The following is a 21,158-nucleotide window of genomic DNA, read 5'->3' as shown; positions in this document are numbered from 1 at the left end:
AAGAGAACTACTCAACTATTGAGAAAGAGCTTTTGGCCTTGATTTTGGGTTTACAGCATTTTTCATTTTATTTGTGTTCTGGTTTTGACCCCCATTGTCATTTATACCGATTATAACCCACTGAAATTCCTTAGTAAGTTTAAAGATAAAAATCAGAGATTGACACGATGGAGTCTACTTCTTCAGGAGTATTCATTAGACATACAACATGTCAAGGGGAAAGAAAATGTTATTGCAGATTGCTTATCTAGACTTTAGACAGATTGTTTTAGAGTAATAAGAAATTTCCTTTGTAAATTTCTTTTTCTTTGTGGGGAGGTGTTACATAGCCTATGATTTCATCATCCTTTGTGTAATTCTAACGTACAGTATGCTGCATGTTTGATCACGAGCGTGTTCTACCTCACTCCCCCCCTCCTCCCTTATAGTAGAGTAAGTCGTTCTTTCTGTTGTTCAGAGCAGGAGTGTCAACTCTTTGTCCCCTCTGGCTTCATTTGCGCGTCCTTCTTACAAGTTGTATCAAGCTCTGTCGGCCCCTATATAATGAGTTCAGTCTCTGCATTAATTGCCGCTTAGATCTACTCGTTTTGCTCACATCTCTGTCCTCCCCTGTACAGTTGTTATTATTGTGAGTGCTCAGGAAGTCTCCAACCATCTAGCAGCTGTGAAATTTGAGTATGAGTGTTATTACATTATGTTCTTGTACTGTATAGCATAAAGTGTTGATTCGTAGGCCTAGTGAAGTTTTTGTAATTCATATTGTCAGCCAGTGGTAATAATATTTTGTATCTGTAATAATATATCTTGCGTTTACTGAGCATTATCCAGTGTTTTCTCATTTTATCAGGGCTGACTTAGATAAATTTACTCATGCTAATTTCGTGTTAATAGAGGCTATTGCTGTTAACCATATATTTAACCTGTTTTTTGCCATTACATTATCCTTGTGAGTCCTGAATGTTTTGTTGTTAGTTTGAGCATTAAACTTTAACTTGTAATTTTACCTAACTCTTTTGTTTTGAACCTGGAACTTTACGGGACAGTAGTGATTTTTAGTTTTCTCACTTAAAGTGTACATTATCTTTCTCTGTTCCGTAACAAACTAAATATATATATATATATATATATATATATATATATATATATATATATATATATATATATATATATATATATATATATATATAGAACTCTGAAATGTAAAAAGCCATTTTAATACCGTGAGCATGTTATTATCTCCTCTTATAGATAATCAAAGCTCTACTAACCTAACTTGGCCTAATCTGGTCTCAGCGAACATAACCGGTACTTCCTCGAACGTTTATGAATAAGACGAACAGTATTCACCACACCACTGTTAACTATACATTACGCACTTTAATCTGGTGTAAAATTTATGCCATTTCCCCATCTTGAATTTTGAACTATAACAAGGGATGAATACTAGATATATGATGCGTAGCGCTAAAATATTGTCTTATTCTGGCACTGAGCAATGGGGAACTGTCTGCAAAATGACAAATTTATCCCCTAAGTTGCGGTGGACAACTCTACGACTAGATTCTGTTCCACTGTCTGTCTTGTATCTATCCTACTCTCCTCTTAACCTACACTACGCCTCTGTCTACTGTCTCCATATTCTAATCAGCCGCCTGTGGCTCGTATCTGCCCTACACTCCTAACCCCCCTGTGGCCTGCATGAACAGCACCAGCACCTCCTCCAACGTTTCTACGGGTGGGAAAGTGGGTAACATTTGTCTGAATTGCAAGTGGCCATTCCAGTAATGCGCTTCATGTTTTCTCTCCCAGCATGACTAGAATTACTTAAGTCTGACCTAACCCTGACAGAGTAACCTGACCAAAACCTATTTAACTTAACCTATCTCTAACGGCCTAACTTAACCTAGCCCAACCGCGAATGGCTTCGGCACCTCTTCAAATGTCTGTGGTGGAAGGAGTCTGGACTGACATGAGCAATAAACAATATTACTGTCTACTAACACTACCTTCTGTTTCATCGTCTGTGCGCCTTGTATTTATCCTTCCCTCCTTCAAACTCCCCTATGATTTACCTTATCCATATTTCCACACTGCATGAACAGCACCGACACCGACGTTTGGTTTATGGGTAGAAAGTGTGGGTTCGACGGGTAGCAGATTTTTTTTTTTTTTTTTTTTTTTGCGAGGAAGAAGGAATCAAAGGCTAGGAGCCCGCAAACATTTCCTTCCAAGAAAACAATGCAAAAACAATACAAAAGAGCCAAATTCAAGATCCGTTCATTTCGAGATGCTTGGACACACTGTTTGAAAGACTGGAGATAATAGGAAGTAGGAAATACAGATACCTAACCACAGTCTTCTGCCTCTAGTTTGTGTTTTACTACCTGTGTTAGGATCTGTCCCACCCACTTCCTAACCTACATCGTACACTGTCAGTCATTATTTTATGTTTTACCGTCTGTACTTTTGTCTCTACCATACCTTCTCCTAACTTACATAATACTAATGTCTGGTTTACTATCACTGCTTCACCGTCTGTGCCTTGCATCTAGCCTATCCTCCTCCTAACACCTCTGTACTTTTACCTTACCCAGCACGGCCACCACCTCAAACGTCTGTGTGGGTGGGAGAGTGGACTGATACAGGAGGAAGACATCTTAACTTCAGTAAGCCATTTTAGCCAAGCGCGCCAAGTCATCTGTTCCCTGGACGACCAGAGTAATTTACTTAACTCTCAAAAGCATTGTACAGCTACAGCTTGAAATATTAGTGTAAGATGTAAGTATATTCAGTCTTATGCATAAAAGAAAATATTAACTATTGATTCCTTCAGTATTACCTTTTGGGATAGATAACACTACAATAACTTCACTGCACTGTACACAGTCCATGGATACAACGCTTCCAATCCAGTCCATTCTCTCGATCCAGGTGATAAATACTAGCCTAGATCCTACCTGACTGTATCTTTATACGAGAAGAGGTGTGTGTGTGTGTGTGTGTGTGTGTGTGTGTGTGTGTGTGTGTGTGTGTGTGTGTGTGCGGGAGGGGGGTCGAGTGAGGTGTGGTGTGGTGTGGTGTTTTCGTGGTGTTGCGTTAATTTGATGTGATGTGATGAGGTGTTGTGTTGCGTTATATGATGTGAAATGGTGAGATGAGATGATGTAATATGAGGTGTCATCCAGCATGGCAAGGTTAGGTGGTGTGTAGCATGGAGTGGTAAGGATGGTAAGGTGTGGTGTGGTGTGGTGTGGTGTGCTGTGCTGTGCTGTACTATGCTGTGCTATGTTATGATTGTGTACTACCTGGCAGGTGGCGTGTGTTGTGTTGCCCTGTCGCAGGATGTCAGCCACCTGTCGCGGCAACATGGAGTACAGCAGGTCATCCGCACGCTCCTTAGCCTTTGTGTTCAGAATGTGTGATTCCTCAAGCTTGGTGGAGTACTCTTCTGCACGGTTGTACATGATTTGCAGTCTGGAGGAGGAAGGGCATACATTAAAGCAAAATCAGAAGCGCAGTAATACCAGATCTACATCATATCACTGCCTGCAACCACTATAAAATAGTTTCTGTTTCACCTTCTCTTTATCTGATTTACGCTCCTCCTAACCTACACCACACCACTATCCACTATCACTGTTTTCTGTTTCACCTTCTGTGCTTAGTATGTGTGCTTCCCTCCTGTTAACTCTACTGAGACTTAAGATCTTTTACATTTAGCGCAGGGAAGTACTGGGGTAAGGGTACAGGTGAAGGAGAAAGAGAGTGCTGATGAAGGTAGTGAGGTACTCAAGCGTGGTTGTATATGGTCTGCACTCCAATGGAGTACACTTTACAATCAACAAGGGAACGGGGAAGAAAGTAACAGCCTAGGTGAAGGTGGCAGAAGAGTACCCAGCGTTAAATAAAAAAAAGTTAAGTGTTTTGGTAGGTATGGCATACGAAACAATTAATCTTATGTCGCCGTCCTAACTGGAAAAAGTCAGGTGAGAAACGGAGAGTTTAGAGAATAGACAGTGTCTGAGAAAGGTCAACTTATGGCACGGACGGAGGGAAGGAAAGAGGATGGGTGATAGAAAGTGGAGAATAGAGAGTGGGAGGAGGAGAGGAATAATAGAAAACGAGGGACGAAGGGGGATATGCAGAAAGGAAGAGAGGGAGGGAGAAAAGGATTGAGTGATGGAAGTAGGAAGGATAGGAGGGAAAAAGAGGGAGTGAGAAAAGGAGAGAAGAAAGGAGGGACAAAAGGAAGGAGTAAGACAGGGAAAGAGACAGGGTAAACGTGAAAGAAGAGAGACAGGCAGGAGGGAGGGAGGGGAGGAGAGGAGAAAGGGAAAGGAAATAAGGAAGAAAGAAAAGATGAAGAAGCAAAAGAGACTGAGAAACGAATGGTGCATGACAGGAAGCGAGGTTGAGTGAGAGTAAAGGAAGAGATAGGAAGGAGAGACGGGAGGGTTTAAGAGGAGTGTGTGACCTGATGCCTTTATGATTCTTACCACCTTCAGCCAAGGGACGTACCTACTATTTTGTTGTCACTATTTCCAGACTATTTCATTCATGCTAGGAGACTGCTTTTGAACTGTTGGAATTAGATGAGGGATTCACAAAATCTCGCACTACCAGAGAGCTCTCCAAAGCTGAATAACATAAGCTGGTAACAACAAGAATAAATACATCAGTGTGTTATTACCCTTCCTCTTCCTGACCCTCTCACCCCTCTTCATCTTCCCTTGACCTTCCCAACCTTATGACTTCTTGATTCACTGACCTCACAACCCTCCGGCTCCTTGATCCCTTTGTTTATTAAAGCTATTGGTTTCACTCTATGATTTTACTTGAACTCACCACATTTTTTCTTGATCTACTTTGTAATTTCTCTTCACTGCCAGTTCTCTGACAGTTTGTTGACCTCCTTATCTCATACTGACCCTCCGACCCTCGATGCCGACCCCATAACCTCAAGTGCATCTGACCAGCGTGACTACGCAACATCTCTACAAATCCTTCCTGACTTTATGACCTCGTGCAAGCCCCTTTGCACCTTGCTGACTCCTTGAACATTTTCACATAAGTCGTCTAGGTCCATGTGATGGTAGCATAATAAATCATGGGCAGAAGACCTTCCCTGGAACTGAGGCATGAAGCCAGGATCCGAGAATGACATAGGAGGGCTAAGGATTTGCCGCTTCCCGTGATCTACTCATCCCCTCTGTAAATGGGTGAGCAAAATTACCTTTCTCTGGAGTGCAGAGTAGAATACAGTTAAGACAAGGATAACCGAAGTGGTGCTTCATGACCAGAGGTCTTGCTTGACTCCTCCAGGTTCAAGGACGACAACTCCAGCGACACTTTCTCTACCCCAGACAGGGACGACTCTAGTAATGGCTTGAGAGACCAGGGCAGCGAGAATTGTGGCGACAGGCACAGACACTGTCTCCCTATGAGAAATCCATTTTTCTCCCTTAGAATAACATGCTCCATCATAGGCTTCGGTTTGGGTGCACAGTCAAGCCCAGCTACACTCCTAGGTGAATCAGGGACGGTTAGATCACTTGCATAAACTTTCTCGTCATGATTCATGTAGTGTGATTAATTAGGTCATTGCTCACTGAGCAGTCCACTAGAGACACGGAAGAAAATATCACATTCTTGCTACTCCAGCTGAGTAGCCCACTCGGTATCATAGGGAAAAATTCAATCTCTGGTTCTGTCCTGCTACCGAGTCCTCACACATCACAAAGTCAGTCTTTACTCTACTTTTTGCCAGATCATACCGGTCCCTACTCGATGGCCCTATGCCTGATGACAGTCGTAGGTGCCAACTTGCACTGCTCACTACGGCATTCGAATCTGTAGGCTGGCGAGCCATGGTGGACCATTTTGTTGCTGAAGCAGAGATGCTCCAGGGAAGACACCCCCTGCTGATACCCACATTCACACCTACGGTACCATTACTGCATCATCCACACCAGCACCCTACAGAGATCAGGACTACATGAACACCTCACAAACCTTCAGTTCCATACGCACCTTCAACTGCATACACACCAGCCTTCTTACTAATCCCTGTACATACATTTATACTGTGTATTTAATGCGTTATCTGAAGGGGTATGCGCAAAACTGTCATATGACCTCCGGTCTTTAAGTATAGTTTGCCTAGTATTAATCCTGTCCTGAAAGAGTTATTGGTGTAGGATTTCTAATTAACAGAAATCTTGCAGACAACGTTGTTAAATTCAGCAGAGTATCTGACAGAGCAGCATTTGTTGTCGTTAGACTATGCAAAAAATATACCATGAAAGTCATACAAGTATATGCACCAACTTCTCAAAGCCCAGATGAAGAAATACAAGCATTCTGTGATGACATCTCCCAGATTATGGAAGAAGAAAAGACAACATACTGTATACTATACTCATGGGAGACTTCAATGCAAAAGTTGGGAAGTCGAAAAATGGAGAAGCATGTATGGGAAAATTTGGAGAGGGAGAAAGGAATGAAAGAGGAGAAATGTTGGTAAATTTTGCTGAAATGTTTAACATGAGAATAATGAACACATTCTTCCACAAAAGAACAGGAAGAAAGTGGACCTGGAGAAGCCCAAATGGAGAAACAAAGAATGAAATCGACTTCATTATAGCAGATAAGAATAACACAATCACAAATGTCACAGTTATCAACAAAGTAAATATAGATAGTGATCATAGAATGGTGGGTTGCACAGCCAGATTCAATTTCAGAAATAAAAGAAAGAAGATGATTAAAGATAAAAAGATATGCCCAATAATAGTAAACGAAAACAAAGCAGCCTTTCAGTAGGAAATAAGGAACAGATTTCAGGCACTAAGTAATGCTGAATGTGACACTGATGAGCTGAATGACAGACTAACAAAAGTGCTAAGAGAATCAGCAGAGGTAGTAGGAAAACCTAATACAACCAAAGCCAAGAAGTATTCAGAAAAGACACTCGAGCTTATGAAAAAAAGAAATGAAATGAAAGTAAAGGCAAAGAACGACGAAATAGAACGAGCAGAAATTAAATAAGCTTATCAACAAGAGACAAAGAGAAGAAAAACGAAAGAGAAACATGGACCAGATCAAAGAAACCATCAAAAATGGAAACAGTCTGAAACAGGTCCGAAGTAAAATGGCACTAGGAAAGCGACAAATGACATCACTGAAAGAGAAAAACGGTGAAATCATTAAATGCAGAGATAAGATGGTGAAGAGAGTTGAAGAATTTTACAAAGAAACTGTATGCATCAAAGATAGTAGTACAAATAGCTAATTTTTCAGTTGACACAAGTGAAATACCTGAGGTAACACCAGACGAAGTAAATATTTGTCTTAAAAATATGAAAAGAGGGAAGGCTCCGGGAGAAGATGGAATAGTAACAGATTTACTGTTGGATGCCGGAGTAGAAGTACAAAATAGTCTTGCTCACTTATTTACCCACTGTATAAAACAGAAGAAAATTCCTAAAACATGGTGTAATGCACTAGTTATTTTACTCTTCGAAAAAGGTGACTCAAAGAGCTTAGTAACTATCGACCCATTAGCTTATTGTCAGTCATTTACAAACTCTTCACTAAGGTCTTTACGAACAGAATAACAACAACTTTGGAGGAAAACCAACCTCGTGAACAGGCAGGATTCCGAAGCGGGTACTCGACCACTGATCATCTACATACAATGAATCAGCTAATGGAGAAAACTACAGAATATAATAAACCACTTTGCTTAGGTTTTGTAGATTATGAAAATGTTAGGACTCCATATTATAATTACAAATCATAATAGATAGATAGATAAATAGATAGATAGAGAGACAGATAGAAGCAGGGAGTCGGATGATGAGAAGGTACTGTGTCTGCAAGAATCGAGGAATGCTAAACATGCTTACACACTCTTAACTCAAGGAATGCTTTATAGGCACACGACGGCGCCTAGTGACCATACACACACATACACACATACTCACACACAGGCTTCTAGAACTTTCCACTCACAAGGAACACACGTGATACGTCTCCTGTTTCACCAGAATTTAGGAAAGAGAGGGCAGATGAAGGCTAGCCACAGAACAGGCAGGTCAGAAGGAGAAGGGCTTAGCAACTTGAGAGAGAGACAGAGAGAGCGAGACAGAGAGATAGCTAGCGGGACTCTACTTTTTACTTCGCTCTGTGTGAGAGACTTGTTAATATTTCCAAGACAAATAAAAATAGTCCCACACTATTTTTTACCTCTCCCGTCACTACATGACAAATGGGAAAGAAGATTATCTACTCACGAAGCTACTCAAGTATAACAACCGCTCGCCCACAAGTCTAATATATATAAAACTCCACTACAAGTAACTACAAAGTCCTTTATGACATTTGGTAGCAGCGAACGTATACGAACCTCGTCTATGAATCAACATTGAATTCCTACAAAATATCAAGATTGAAAACAAGAATACCTCTCACAACCAACAACTTACAACCAGCTCCTGACAGTTCTCTCCAACCAGCCCCCTCCGTCTCCCCGATCATCATGCTGATGCAGAGGTGAAGAGGTCACAGGATGCCTTGCAAGTAGTTTAACAAAATATTGATACGATCTTGCAACTTCTACGACGAACCAGCGAACTACAACCATCTACAATCAACTACAAGTAACAACTCTACGAGTCGTCTGTATAATCTTCTACACGCACCTACAAGTAGCGGCAGTCTTCATCCTACAACGAGTAAATCACAAGAAAAAAATACCAAGTCCATATTCACGACTCATCTTACTCACTCATCTTCACTCACGTTACTCATCGCTACTCTTTCACGCACCACAGCTACCAGTGTGGGAAGTCGACGTCATCATGCGTGCTTGCTGAAAAGACGCCACGTCAATCAACACACCACCTGCACCACCACTCACACCATTCCCACCACGGTAAAAATTAGTGAGTTACATAGTTACTTCATTTATACAATACACAGTGATAGACAATAAGCTTCTGCACAAACATATAAAACGTGCTGTATAGTTACAGCTTAAATACACATACTTACTTCAGTTATCTGCATAACTCAAACACTAAATAATCTATCTCTATCTATCTATCTATAGCCCGACGCCCTAATCCCGCAAAGGGTGGCCGCAGACAAAACGCCTCCAAGTCACTCTGTCACCCACCATTTGACTCCCCTCCCCCCAACTCACCCCCCCCCTCATATACCTCTCAACTCCATCCCTCCACCTCATCCTCGGTCTACCCCTCCCTCTCCCTCCCTCCACCTCACCTACATACACCCTCTTAGTCAGTCTTTCATTCTCCATTCTCTCCACATGTCCAAACCACCTCAGTGTATTTCTCCTAATCTTTTCAACCACATCCACATCTACCCCACAACGTTCCTTCACTTCTTCATTCGTCAACCTGTCCCTCCACGTCACTCCACATGCTCCTCTCAAGTAACTCATTTCCACTGCTCTCACTCTTGACTTGTTCCCCTCTTGCAAGGTCCACGCCTCGCTTCCATACGTCAGGGTAGGGATCACAATACCATCATGCAGTGACTTCTTAACTTCCATACTCACCTCCCTATTTCTCATCACTGCTTTCAGTGTACCAACAACCTTTCTTCCCTGCTGTACCCTTTCACGCACTTCGTCCCCCAAAGTTCCATCCTTACTCATCACACTACCCAAGGACTTGAATGCACTAAATAATCACCAACAATAAATATTCTACACTGTATATATTCATTCATTTATTATAACATTTATTTACTACCAACGAGTGTTACCATTTATACCTACATAAAATACGTGTTTCATACATACAGCTATACATTATTACATCTACAAAGTGATAAAGAAAATATACCATCACAGTTACTCAGTGAGCGATTAAAAGAACTGTATTAAACATTTATTAATTAAAGCTACCTAGTGGAAACATATAAATTAAGTTACAAGGTAAACTAGAGAAAAAAAAAATGGCCAACACAAATGACGTTAGCAAGAGTGAACATCAACACAATCGTGAAGACAATGATTTCCACACAGTGCTGACACACATATTACCCACGATAGGTACAGGTGAAGAACAAGTCAGTGTATATAGTTAACACTGTATATAGTGTATATATTTTTTATATAAAATAACAAAATATGGGACTATATAATATCATTTTCAATAATATCTGTGCAATATAAACTAAACTTTAAAAAAGTACCCCAAGGAAATTAGCCAGTAATTATGCAACCATGAACAACACGGAAAAAGCGTACACAAGCGAAGAAAAACAAACTATAGAAAATCAATACATACAAAAAAAAAAAGAAAAGAAAGAAAGAAAAAGTAAGAAAGAAAAAAGAGAGAAATAGGGTAAGATCACATAACGAACAAATGAAAATAAGGGTAAGTGTTACTACATATGGCAAAATACCACATAAACTGCACACAAAAAAGCAAATTGTTGTCTCCACAAGCAAGTGGCATGACACATCATCACTATCATCGACCGCAGCATGACCGGATTCATATGTCAGGACTGCAGTTATTACAATTATGTAACTACAAACGATATGTAACAATTATGTAACTCCATATTATAATTATGTAACGACAAACGATTGCATTATGTTACACTTGCTACAATTATGTAACTACAAACGGTATGTAACAATTATGTAACGACAAACGATTGCATTATGTTACACTAACTACACTTATGTAACTACAAACGATATGTAACAATTATGTAACGACAAACGATTGCATTATGTTACACTTTGCCAATTATGTAACAGTTGCATTAACAAGATGTAACTTTTATATAACTTTAACTACAATTATGTAACTACAAACGATATGTAACAATTATGTAACGACAAACGATTGCATTATGTTACACTTTGCCAATTAACAGCTGCATTAACAAGATGTAACTTTTATGTACCATTTATGTAACAGTTGCATTAACAAGATGTAACTTTTATGTAACTTTAACTACAATTATAAGGCCAAGACACTTATGTAACAGTTGCATTAACAAAATGTAACTACATTTATAAGGCCAACACATGTATGCATTTCACTACAAAAACCCAAGTACATACTGTATTACAGTTAAATAATTTACTTTAATGCATTTATTCAAATATGTATACAACTTGTTTAAAATGTAATATTACTAAATAATCACTATTTACTATAAATATTATATGTATACAATATTCATACAATTATGTTACTTTTACAATATTATGTATTTCACTTAATTAGCTTATAAGTTCATTATAATGTGTATATAATATGTATTAATGTGTTATGACTATTAACTGTCGATGGTACGCCATTTTCGCGCGGCCGAGCATATGTTAGGACTCCATATTATAATTACAAATCATAATAGATAGATAGATAAATAGATAGACAGAGAGACAGAAGCAGGGAGTCGGATGATGAGAAGTACTGTGTCTGCAAGAATCGAGGAATGCTAAACATGCTTACACACTCTTAACTCAAGGAATGCTTTATAGGCACACAACAGCGCCTAGTGACCATACACACATACTCACACACAGGCTTCTAGAACTTTCCACTCACAAGGAACACACGTGATACGTCTCCTGTTTCACCAGAATTTAGGAAAGAGAGGGCAGATGGAGGCTAGCCATAGAACAGGCAGGTCAGAAGGAGAAGGGCTTAGCAACTTGAGAGAGAGACAGAGAGAGTGAGACAGAGAGATAGCTAGCGGGACTCTACTTTATACTTCGCTCTGTGTGAGAGACTTGTTAATATTTCCAAGACAAATAAAAATAGTCCCACACTATTCTTTACCTCTCCCGTCACTACATGACAAATGGGAAAGAAGATTATCTACTCACGAAGCTACTCAAGTATAACAACCGCTCGCCCACAAGTCTAATATATATAAAACTCCACTACAAGTAACTACAAAGTCCTTTATGACAAAAAAGCTTTCGACTCAGTGAAGCACATAGCAATTATATATTCATTGCGAGAACAAGGAGTGAATGAGAACATTGTAAACCTGCTCGAAAACATATATAAAGAGGGAACTGCTACAGTTAAATTACATAAGGACTTAGAAAAAATTAAGATTGAGAAGGGCGTGCGTCAGGGAGATACAATTTCACCAAAATTATTTACAGCATGCCTAAAAAGTATTTTTAGAAAGCTAGACTGGGAAAACAAAGGAGTGAACATTGATGGAGAAAAGCTAAACCATTTAAGATTTGCAGATGACATTGTCCTAATCTCAGAAACAGCGGAGGCATTGCAAGAAATGTTAAATGACCTGAACAGAGAAAGTCTAAAAGTAGGACTGAAGATGAACCGAAGTAAAACTAAATTAATGTTCAATCCACAGACACCAAAGAGAGTTATCAGAATAAGCAATGAAATTCTTGAAGAAGTTAAGGAGCACAACTACTTGGGACAAATACTAAAATTAACGAAAGATCATGATAGCGAAATAAAAAGACGCATTGCAATTGGATGGAAAGCTTTCGGTAAACATAGAGACATTATGAAAAGTAGCTTGCCAGTTTGTATGAAACGAAAAGTATATAACGAATGCATAATTCCAGCTATGACGTATGGTTGTGACCTGGAAACTGACAAAATCAATGGAAAATAAATTAATCCGTTCTCAGAGAGCAATGGAAAGGTCAATGTTGGGAATATCTTTAAGAGACAGGAAAAGATCAACTTGGGTGGGAGAGCAGACTAAAGTCAAAGATATCATAGACGTTATAAAAGAACAGAAATGGAGGTGGGCAGGCCATATAGCAAGAATAAGGGATAACCGATGGAGCAAGAGGCTGACGGACTGGACACCAAGAGAATGTAAGCATAGCAGAAGAAGGCCAGACAGGAGATGGAGAGATGAGATAGAGAAATTTGCAGGAAAAACGTGGCAAAGATTGGCTCAGTCAAGGAATTCGTGGAAAACGTTGAGGGAGGCCTTTGTTCAGCAGTGGACTAGTTGTGGCTGCTGCTGATGATGATGATGATATATTTTTGTAACTAAAACTATCTAAAAGTTGAGAAGCTGAGGATCAAAGAAATGGCAGACGATTACAGGACCAAAGTAGAGGAGGAGTTAGATTCAGTGAACTGGAATGAAATGGATCTGGACAGCCTGTGGCATCCATATAGGGATTGCTTAGTTAGGAATGCTTGAGTGGTGTGCGATGTGGAAAGAGTAACAACAAAGAAGAAAGGTACGGGATGGTGGGATGAGGAGGTTAAGAGAACGATGGAGGAAAAGAGGAAGAAGTGGCTAAAGTGGTTACAGGATAGGGGTTCAGTTGAATTAAGAATTGAGTATACTGAGAGCAAGAAGCATGTAAAGAGACTAGTGAAGAGGAAAAAGAAGGAGGTAAATGATGATCTAGGAAGAAAAATGAATGTGAACTACCGTGAAAATAGGAAGTTATTCTGGAAAGAGGTGCGGAAATGTAGAAATGAAAGCGGAAAGAAATGTGATGGTGTGAAGGATGCAGGTGGTAGTTTATTAACTCATAGAGATAGTGTAAGGACCAGATGGAAAGAATATTTTGAAAGCCTGATGAATGGGAATAGAGAGAGTAGAGCGGCTGTAAACACGATTGGTTTTGGGGGTGTGCAGAGAAGAAATGCGGTGCCAGGAGACGTGACACTGGTACAAGTGAAGAGTGCTGTGAAGCGGCTGAAAAATGGGAAAGCAGCTGAACTTGACGAGGTGTATGCAGTGATGCTTAAGTGTAGTGGAGAGAGTGGGATGAAGTGCTTGTTGGAGATATGCAGGAAGTCATGGATGAGTGAAACTGTGCCTGGAGTGTGGAAAAAGGCTGTGATTGTACACCTGTACAAAAATAAAGGTGAGCGAAGTGAGTGCAAGAATTATTGTGGAATAAGTTTATTAAGTGTGGTAGGGAAGGTATATGGAAGAATTATTATATAGAAAGTAAGCAGTCCTAGTGAGTGATGAACAGGGTGGCTTTAGGATGGCAGAGGATATGTGGATCAAATATTTGCGGTGACAAAGCAAAGAAGGCTTGTGAGAAGGACCATAAGGTGCTTATGGCATCCATGGATCTGGAAAAAGCATACGACAAAGTAGACAGAAAGGGGTTGTGGAAAGTTTTGCGCATGTACGGTGTAGATGGTACACTGCTAGGTGCTGTCAAGAGTTTTTATGATGGTAGCGAAGCATGTGTAAGGGATAATGGGCAGCTAAGTGAATGGTTCACGATCGGTGTGGGCGTGCAACAAGGTTGTGTGATGTCTCCATGGTTGTTCAAGATATATATGGATGGGGTGATAAGAGAAGTAAAAACGCGAGTAATGGAGAGAGAGATGGCGTTGGTAATGTATGGTGATGGATGGAATATCTCAAATTTGTTGTATGCTGATGATTCAGTACTGCTTTCAAGTACCGGACAAGAACTTGGTAGGCTAGTGCAGAGTTTTGCTGATGTCTGTGAGCATCGTGCCATGAGAGTAAACGTAGAAAAGAGTAAAGTGATGGTTACTGAGAAAGAAGGTGACTTCCAGTGTGATGTTACAGTGAATGGAGAGAGACTGGAATTAGTGAGAGAGTTCAAATACCTGAGTACAGTGATAGAAAAGTGAGGAAAATGTGCAAAAGAAGTTGAAAATAGAGTGACACAAGGAAGAAAAGTAGCTGGTGCAATGAAGGCCTTGATAAGAAACAGAGGCTTGAGTGTTGCAGCTGCACGAGGCTTACATGAGGGAGTGTTAGTGCCAACTTTAACATATGGACGTAAGACTATGGTGTGGCATGAAAATAAAAAGTCAAGAGTAAGAGCAGTGGAGGTGAGAATGCTGAGGAATGTATGTGGAGTACAGAGGGTGGATAGGATACGAATTAATGTGATTAGTGAAAGGCGTGGAGTGAGCAAGTCGGTGGACACCAGAATCGAAGAGAGTGTACTGGGATGGTATGGTCATGTGGAGAGAATGGATAACAATAGAGTAGTGAAAAAGGTGTACCTGAGCGAATCTGAAGGAGGAAGGAGCCTAGGTAGGCCAAGGAGAAGGTGGAGAGATATGGTGGATGAGTGTGTGTGAGGAAGAGAGGTTTGGATGTTGGTGAGGCTAGGGAACTGACAAGAGATCAAGCTGGTTGGATGAATGTTGTGAGAAGTGCATGATCAGGGAGTTTGACACCCCTTTTTAACGTGGCAGCGTCCAGACTGACTCAATCAGATACGTTTATGTGAAGCTATAGAACGTGGTGAACGTTTTTGGCATATCCGATAGAGCCAGGATTCCAGGGGCTTGAATGATGAGTAAATGGAAGCATGGCTCATTGGACTGGGCAAATTTGGGCTGTCTGGACATTGCTACTCCTCACCCTGCCCTTGGGTGGGAAAGGAGGTCCGGATGATGATGATGATGATGAACTATCTGTGTGTCCATCCGGTGTCACTGTACCCTGGCAAACTACCTAAACTAATAGCACACATGATCTGACCCTAAATGGTTCTAATAATCCCTGCTGACCCTGTATGGCTCTGATAATCCCTGCTGACCCTGTATGGCTCTGATAATCCCTGCTGACCCTGTATGGCTTTGATAATCCCTGCTGACCCTGTATGGCTCTGATAATCCCTGCTGACCCTGTATGGCTCTGATAATCCCTGCTGACCCTGTATGGTTCTGATAATCCCTGCTATCCCTGTATGACTGCTAATCCCTGCTGACTCTGTATGACTCTGATAATCCCTGCTACCCCGTATGACTCTTTGACCCACAATGACCCCATGATCTCGTATGAACTCTGCTGGCCACGTATGACTCCTGCTGACACTATATAACCCCTAGACCTGGTGATCCGTATAGCCCCAGCCGATTCGACAAGATACCCTCATCCCATGACCCCGTATAAATCCTGCTGACACTGTATGAATCACTGACTCCATGACCCTCTGACTCGTGACCTCGTATGACCTATGCTGACCCAGTATGGCCCTATGGTCCCATGACTTCGCATAACCCCTGTTGATCCTGTATGACTCCTACTGACCCTGTATGTCCCCAGTATGACCCCCTGCTGACCTTGAACAGTGCTCCCAGCCCTTGAGCACCATCTCTCGGCTGAGGTCGTGCATGCTGAGGTCGTTGAGGTAGAGCCCCATCTCCTGCATCTCCACCAGGTTGTTCAAGCTGTGAGGGAGAGGGGTAGACGTGAGTGGGGAGGGAGAGTGGAGGGAGGGGTGTGGAAGAGAGGTATGGGAATTGGGATGGTTTGAGAAAAACGCGGATAAGGAAAGAGTGAACAAGGACGGGAGGCGTGACGGTGGAGAAAGGGTGAATGGATGAAGGCCTGTGAGTGAAGGGAGGGGGGAGGAGGTGGAATAAGTGGGTGAATGAAGGAGGGGTTGTGGTGAATAGGACACAAAGGTACAAAGGAAAGCAAAACGCAAACAGACCTTATGGTCTTTTCAAGGCTGCTTGTTACAGAGTAGACTATGACTATGAGATGTAATTCTACATGCTGAAGGATAAGAATAGTAGAGCAAGAAGGCTTCCCCCGTCTCCAAACCCTCCAGTTAAAACTGGCAGGAAAAAGTGAGAAAACCCACCAAGCAGCATGCAAAAACTGACAGGGAAATTTCATAGGAAGGAGTGAAAGGAAAAGCTACATTCTATAATACTTTACCTATAAGCTACCAGTTTAAATAACCTGAAAGAGAAAGTAGTAAAGTAAAATGATTAATCAAATAATAAATAACTAAGGCACGACATGTATGGGTACGTTGAGTTAACGGGGCGTCCGTAGTCACAGCGTGGAAACTGCACAGTGCACAGTGTGGATGGGGGTATGAGGAGAGGAGGAATGATTGGGGATGTGATGAATGTGACCGAGAGGGGCGGCAACGAGATGAGATGGAAATAATTGGAGATGAGCGGGGTGTCAGTTGGAGATGAATGGAGAGGGAATGTAAGTCAGGATGAGAGGTTTCTCGTTAATTTTCCACCGGCGGAGTTCTTATTTACTTGGGTGTATAACATAGACATGTGAAGAAGTGTTTTGTTGGAGTGGCGGTGTTGGGATTAAGCGTCTGTATATCTTTAGTCAGTCTGTTTTTACCTGACTGAACTGGCTCACTCCCACAGCTTGAATACCAAATCGTGGTTGCATGACTTTCGATGAATTTCAGCTTTAAGGTGGGAAGGAGGTTTCTTACTAGTCAGATGAACCCCCACTGCAACTACACCTGGCCAATAGTTGAGCTGTAATGGGTTCTGGATCTTTGTCAGGTTAGAAACAACTGCGGAAGTACTCGACAGATGCAGGACCATATGGAGTTTCGCTAAAGTGAAGCACCAACGAGGCTTCGCTAGAGCATTCTCGTTGGGAAAGGAAGCTCCCTAACACCTTTTCCTAAGCGATTTATTTTGCTTATAACACCTTACTATCCTGTTCTGTGTAGCATAAATCCTTCCAGTATCATCTTACTCTGCATGAACAACGTACAAAAGGTCATCAACCAGCCAGATCCAAAAATATATCGCTAAGGAAGAGGTGTTACGGAGCCTCCTTGCCCGACGAGAATACAAGCCCTTGTGTGTGTGTGTGTGTGTGTGTGTGTGTGTGTGTGTGTGTGTGTGTGTGTGTGTGTGTGTGTGTGTGTGTGTGTGTGTGTGTGTGTGTGTGTGTGTGTGTGTGTGTGTGTGTGTGTGTGTGTGTGTGTGTGTGTGTGTGTGTGTGTGTGTGTGTGTGTGTGTGTGTCCTTATGAGTGACTGACTGCCCGGGCAGCTACTAGTGATGGTCTTGTTTTCTAAAGACATGTTCGTAGTATGTCATCAATGGAAGTTCGACAGGGTGTGGAGGTGTAGGGTTAGGATACTGGAACTTCTTTAATGTCTCTCTCTAAGTGGGATCGAACCCAAGTCAAGATGAGTTGAAGAGCAGCGTGCTGCTCACCTAACCACTCGAGACTTCGAGGAGTAAATGATCTCACCGTCAAAGAGAGGGGAGAAAGAGTGGCGATGCATGAATATGGGAGAATGGGAGTGAAAGCAGGCATGCGAGAGAGAGGAATGAAAGTGAATGTGTGAGAAAATGAAGAGACGAAGTGTATATATGAAAGAAAAACAAGCCGATGCAAAACAAGTGGAAAGCGAGAGGGGAGGAAGTGGGCGAGGAGGCAGGAAGGGGGAGAGGAGGCATTAAGAGAGAGATGGGAGGGAGGAAGACCGAGAGGAGGGAGGAAATGGGAGGAGGTGGGATCATATGGAGAATGACGTGTGGGAGGCTTTGAGTGACAGGTCAAGGTCATGTTATGGAGGGGGAGAGGAGGGAAGGAGAGGAGAGGAGACTTAAGGAGGAAATGGGAAATGGGAACAAAAGCAGAAGAGATAGGGTAGGAGAGAAAAGGGAAATAAAGATGTACAAAGACAGAGAGAAAAATTGGGGGAAGGAAAAAAATAGCTGAGGAGAGGAGGAATGAGCAGGAGACACAAGAAACAGAAGAGATAAAATGGGGAGAGAGACAGGACAAAAATTAGGTGAGGAGAGGAGGGAAGGAGAGCAGACGTAAGCAGGAAGGGAAAAAATGACGAAGCAAGAGGGCGAAAGTGAGGGGAGGAGGGAAAGAGAGGAAACGTGAGAAGCAGGAGAGAGAAGTGATGTAAGAAGCGAGAAGAAAAAAAAAAGAGGAGAGAAATAGACGACACTATGAAGAACAAGGTTACTTAAAAAAGGAGGAAAAAAAAGGACAATTCTAAAATTATGAAGGGCAGGTGAAGCATGGTTGAAAGTTTGAAACCTAAAATAATGAGGAATTTATGTGTTGATCTTTAAAAACTTGTGATAAAAATAAAATCTTATCTTGTGCTGGGGGGCGGGCCATTATGGAGAGTTTGGCTTGTTTTATCATTCGTCTCAGGTGTTCCTATTTAAACCCTTATCTACAATTTTACAGTTTTTGTTAGTCAGACTATTTTATTCATCTTAGTGGTTATCTACTGGTGCAAGCCTTAGTGTAAATCTTTGGCAATGAATGAGTCACAGCATAAATTTTTGGTAGCGAAGGAATAAGAACCATACTCCATTATCTCCTGAAGTTATCGTATTTTGTATTCCATTCCCGCAAAAGCAAAACAATTCCATTTATTCCACTTCCCCCCCCCCCACCTCTCTCGCTCTCTCTCTCTCTCTCTCCTTACAGCGGCATGCAGAGGAAGAGTGCCACATTCTCCTGCTTGATAATGTACATCTGTCCCTTCAGCATTAGGCCCCTCATGCTGTGGAGTGACGACTGCTGACTGGACCATGGCGCCTGGCTCGACCCTCGCCGTGGTGGGCTGCAAAGGACGCAACAGTTATAACTTGGCCTATTGTTATCATATCCAGAAATACACACACACACACACACACACACACACACACACACACACACACACACACAAACTAACACGTTTAATCATCATCATCATCATCATTGAATCCTGTGTTGTCCCATGAAGAGCGTAGGAGCCAGGGGCTAAGGAAGTTGGTCCCGACATTTAAGATGAGAATGAGAGGCATTACGTGAGCAAAATACCCCGACCACCCCTTGGATATATACCTACACAGGCTCATTCCGACTGGAGCGCCTCAATTACCCACTAAGCCACCAGATGCCATAATTTGGTTATATAGTTACTACCCAGCATAGTAAATGCTTTCCTGGTGTACAGGAAACCATTTGGCTAATCACTCAGTGTAGAGTCACCCATAGGCAGAAGAAGAGGAAAGAATGAAGGAAAGAATGACAGAAGAGAGAGTGTAAAGCCACCCGTAGGCAGAAGGAGGAGGAAAGAATGAAGGAAAGAAGGGCAGAAATGGAAGGAAGGAACCGAGGAAGGAAGGAAGGAAAAGAGGAAAGGGCAGTCACCCAAGGGCAGCACTACATAAGGTGAGTGGATGGTGAATGCCCCCACCTATAATGGGTACCAGTAATTTATCCTAATGAAGCTGAAGACGCTGAGACACGAAATAATGCCGCAGCTTATTTACAGTACATCCAGATATCGACACTTATTCTAGCCAGGATGGAGGAGTTAAGAGATAGAATAAATAACATCCCATTGAAATTTTTAGACTCTCAGAAGCTTAAATGGTTAACCTCATTCTCCGTAACTTCGCTAAGAGGTGGCACAGAGAATGTACGCCAGCCTAAGTTTAGTAATGCCAAAAATAGATGCACTGCTGTAATTTATTTTGATCACTCATGGAGAGCTGACTCAACCTCCACCAGACTCTCTCTCTCTCTCTCTCTCTCTCTCTCTCTCTCTCTCTCCCCGGCTGACAGCTATGGTCGCATATACACTTCACCTCTGTGCCAACCAAGGGACACGAACAGGGTATGAGTATAATGTGAGTGAACCTGACGGCAGTTGGAAGCGTGAAGGCTCCAAAGAACTACAGTACACTCGCCTACTTTGTGAGAATATGGGCGGCACATGCGCCGCAAACTGCAAAATCCCAATGTAGGTACCATGGAAAAGCATGTTTTAAAGGGTACCAGTATATATATATACTGTATATTACAAATTTCTCCCCTCCCCCCATTTTTCTCAACTTTCCCCCTTCATTTACAGTTATATATTGCAGGTACACATACATACAGTTAATAAGTAAATTTCTTGCAAGAAAGAGAAGTATTTTCTTAAAAAAAAAAAAAAAAAAAATCAAACAGTGCATTTAGTACTTTCACTTGAGGGCTGGCTGGGCTTGCAGTGAAGGAGGGAGGGGGTATCCGAGGCTGTGGTGTCCTACTGTGGCCCCTTTGGGCCTCCATCGTCATCTTCACTGTCACTGCTGACAATGGAAACAACCACCTCCTGCCGTTGGATCTCTGCTTCGCAAACTAATGACGGCCTTAATTTTTCTACAATACAGCACTGTATAATATTTTCCCTAGTGGAGCTCGCAAACAAGGCGAAACGCTAACTAAAAACACGCAAAGTAGGTGAGCGTACTGTATTTGTTAGTGTAAATGAATATGTGAGAAAGCGAGATAACAAGAAACAAAGTAGCTGAAACTGGACAGATATGGGTAAAAGGAATATAGATGGAGACAAGTGCTCGTGGGCCCTTTGGGCCCTCTCGCACTTGCTCCTGCAGAGGGCTCTCGCGT

The 21,158-nt window shown here is 41.8% G+C and overlaps 1 protein-coding gene across 1 annotated transcript in view; it reads right to left on the bottom strand.

Moving 5' to 3' along the window:
* LOC145404693 (soluble guanylate cyclase 89Da-like) overlaps positions 1–20,825 on the bottom strand; it is a 40,457-nt gene extending 19,632 nt beyond the window's left edge. The window contains exons 1-4 of the mRNA XM_080276246.1: positions 20,716–20,825; positions 19,204–19,341; positions 16,086–16,193; positions 3,306–3,474 (exon numbers count right to left, since the gene is read on the bottom strand). Of these exons, the coding sequence (XP_080132372.1) occupies positions 3,306–3,474; positions 16,086–16,193; positions 19,204–19,341; positions 20,716–20,825 (525 nt within the window). The remainder of the gene's footprint in view (positions 1–3,305; positions 3,475–16,085; positions 16,194–19,203; positions 19,342–20,715) is intronic.
* Positions 20,826–21,158: the final 333 nt, after the last annotated feature.

Source organism: Coenobita brevimanus, chromosome 64, assembly GCF_032717465.1.
Source record: "Coenobita brevimanus isolate Jiangsu-jjx chromosome 64, ASM3271746v2, whole genome shotgun sequence".
Classification (NCBI taxonomy): domain Eukaryota; kingdom Metazoa; phylum Arthropoda; class Malacostraca; order Decapoda; family Coenobitidae; genus Coenobita; species Coenobita brevimanus.
This window is presented reverse-complemented; position numbering and strand designations above follow the sequence as displayed.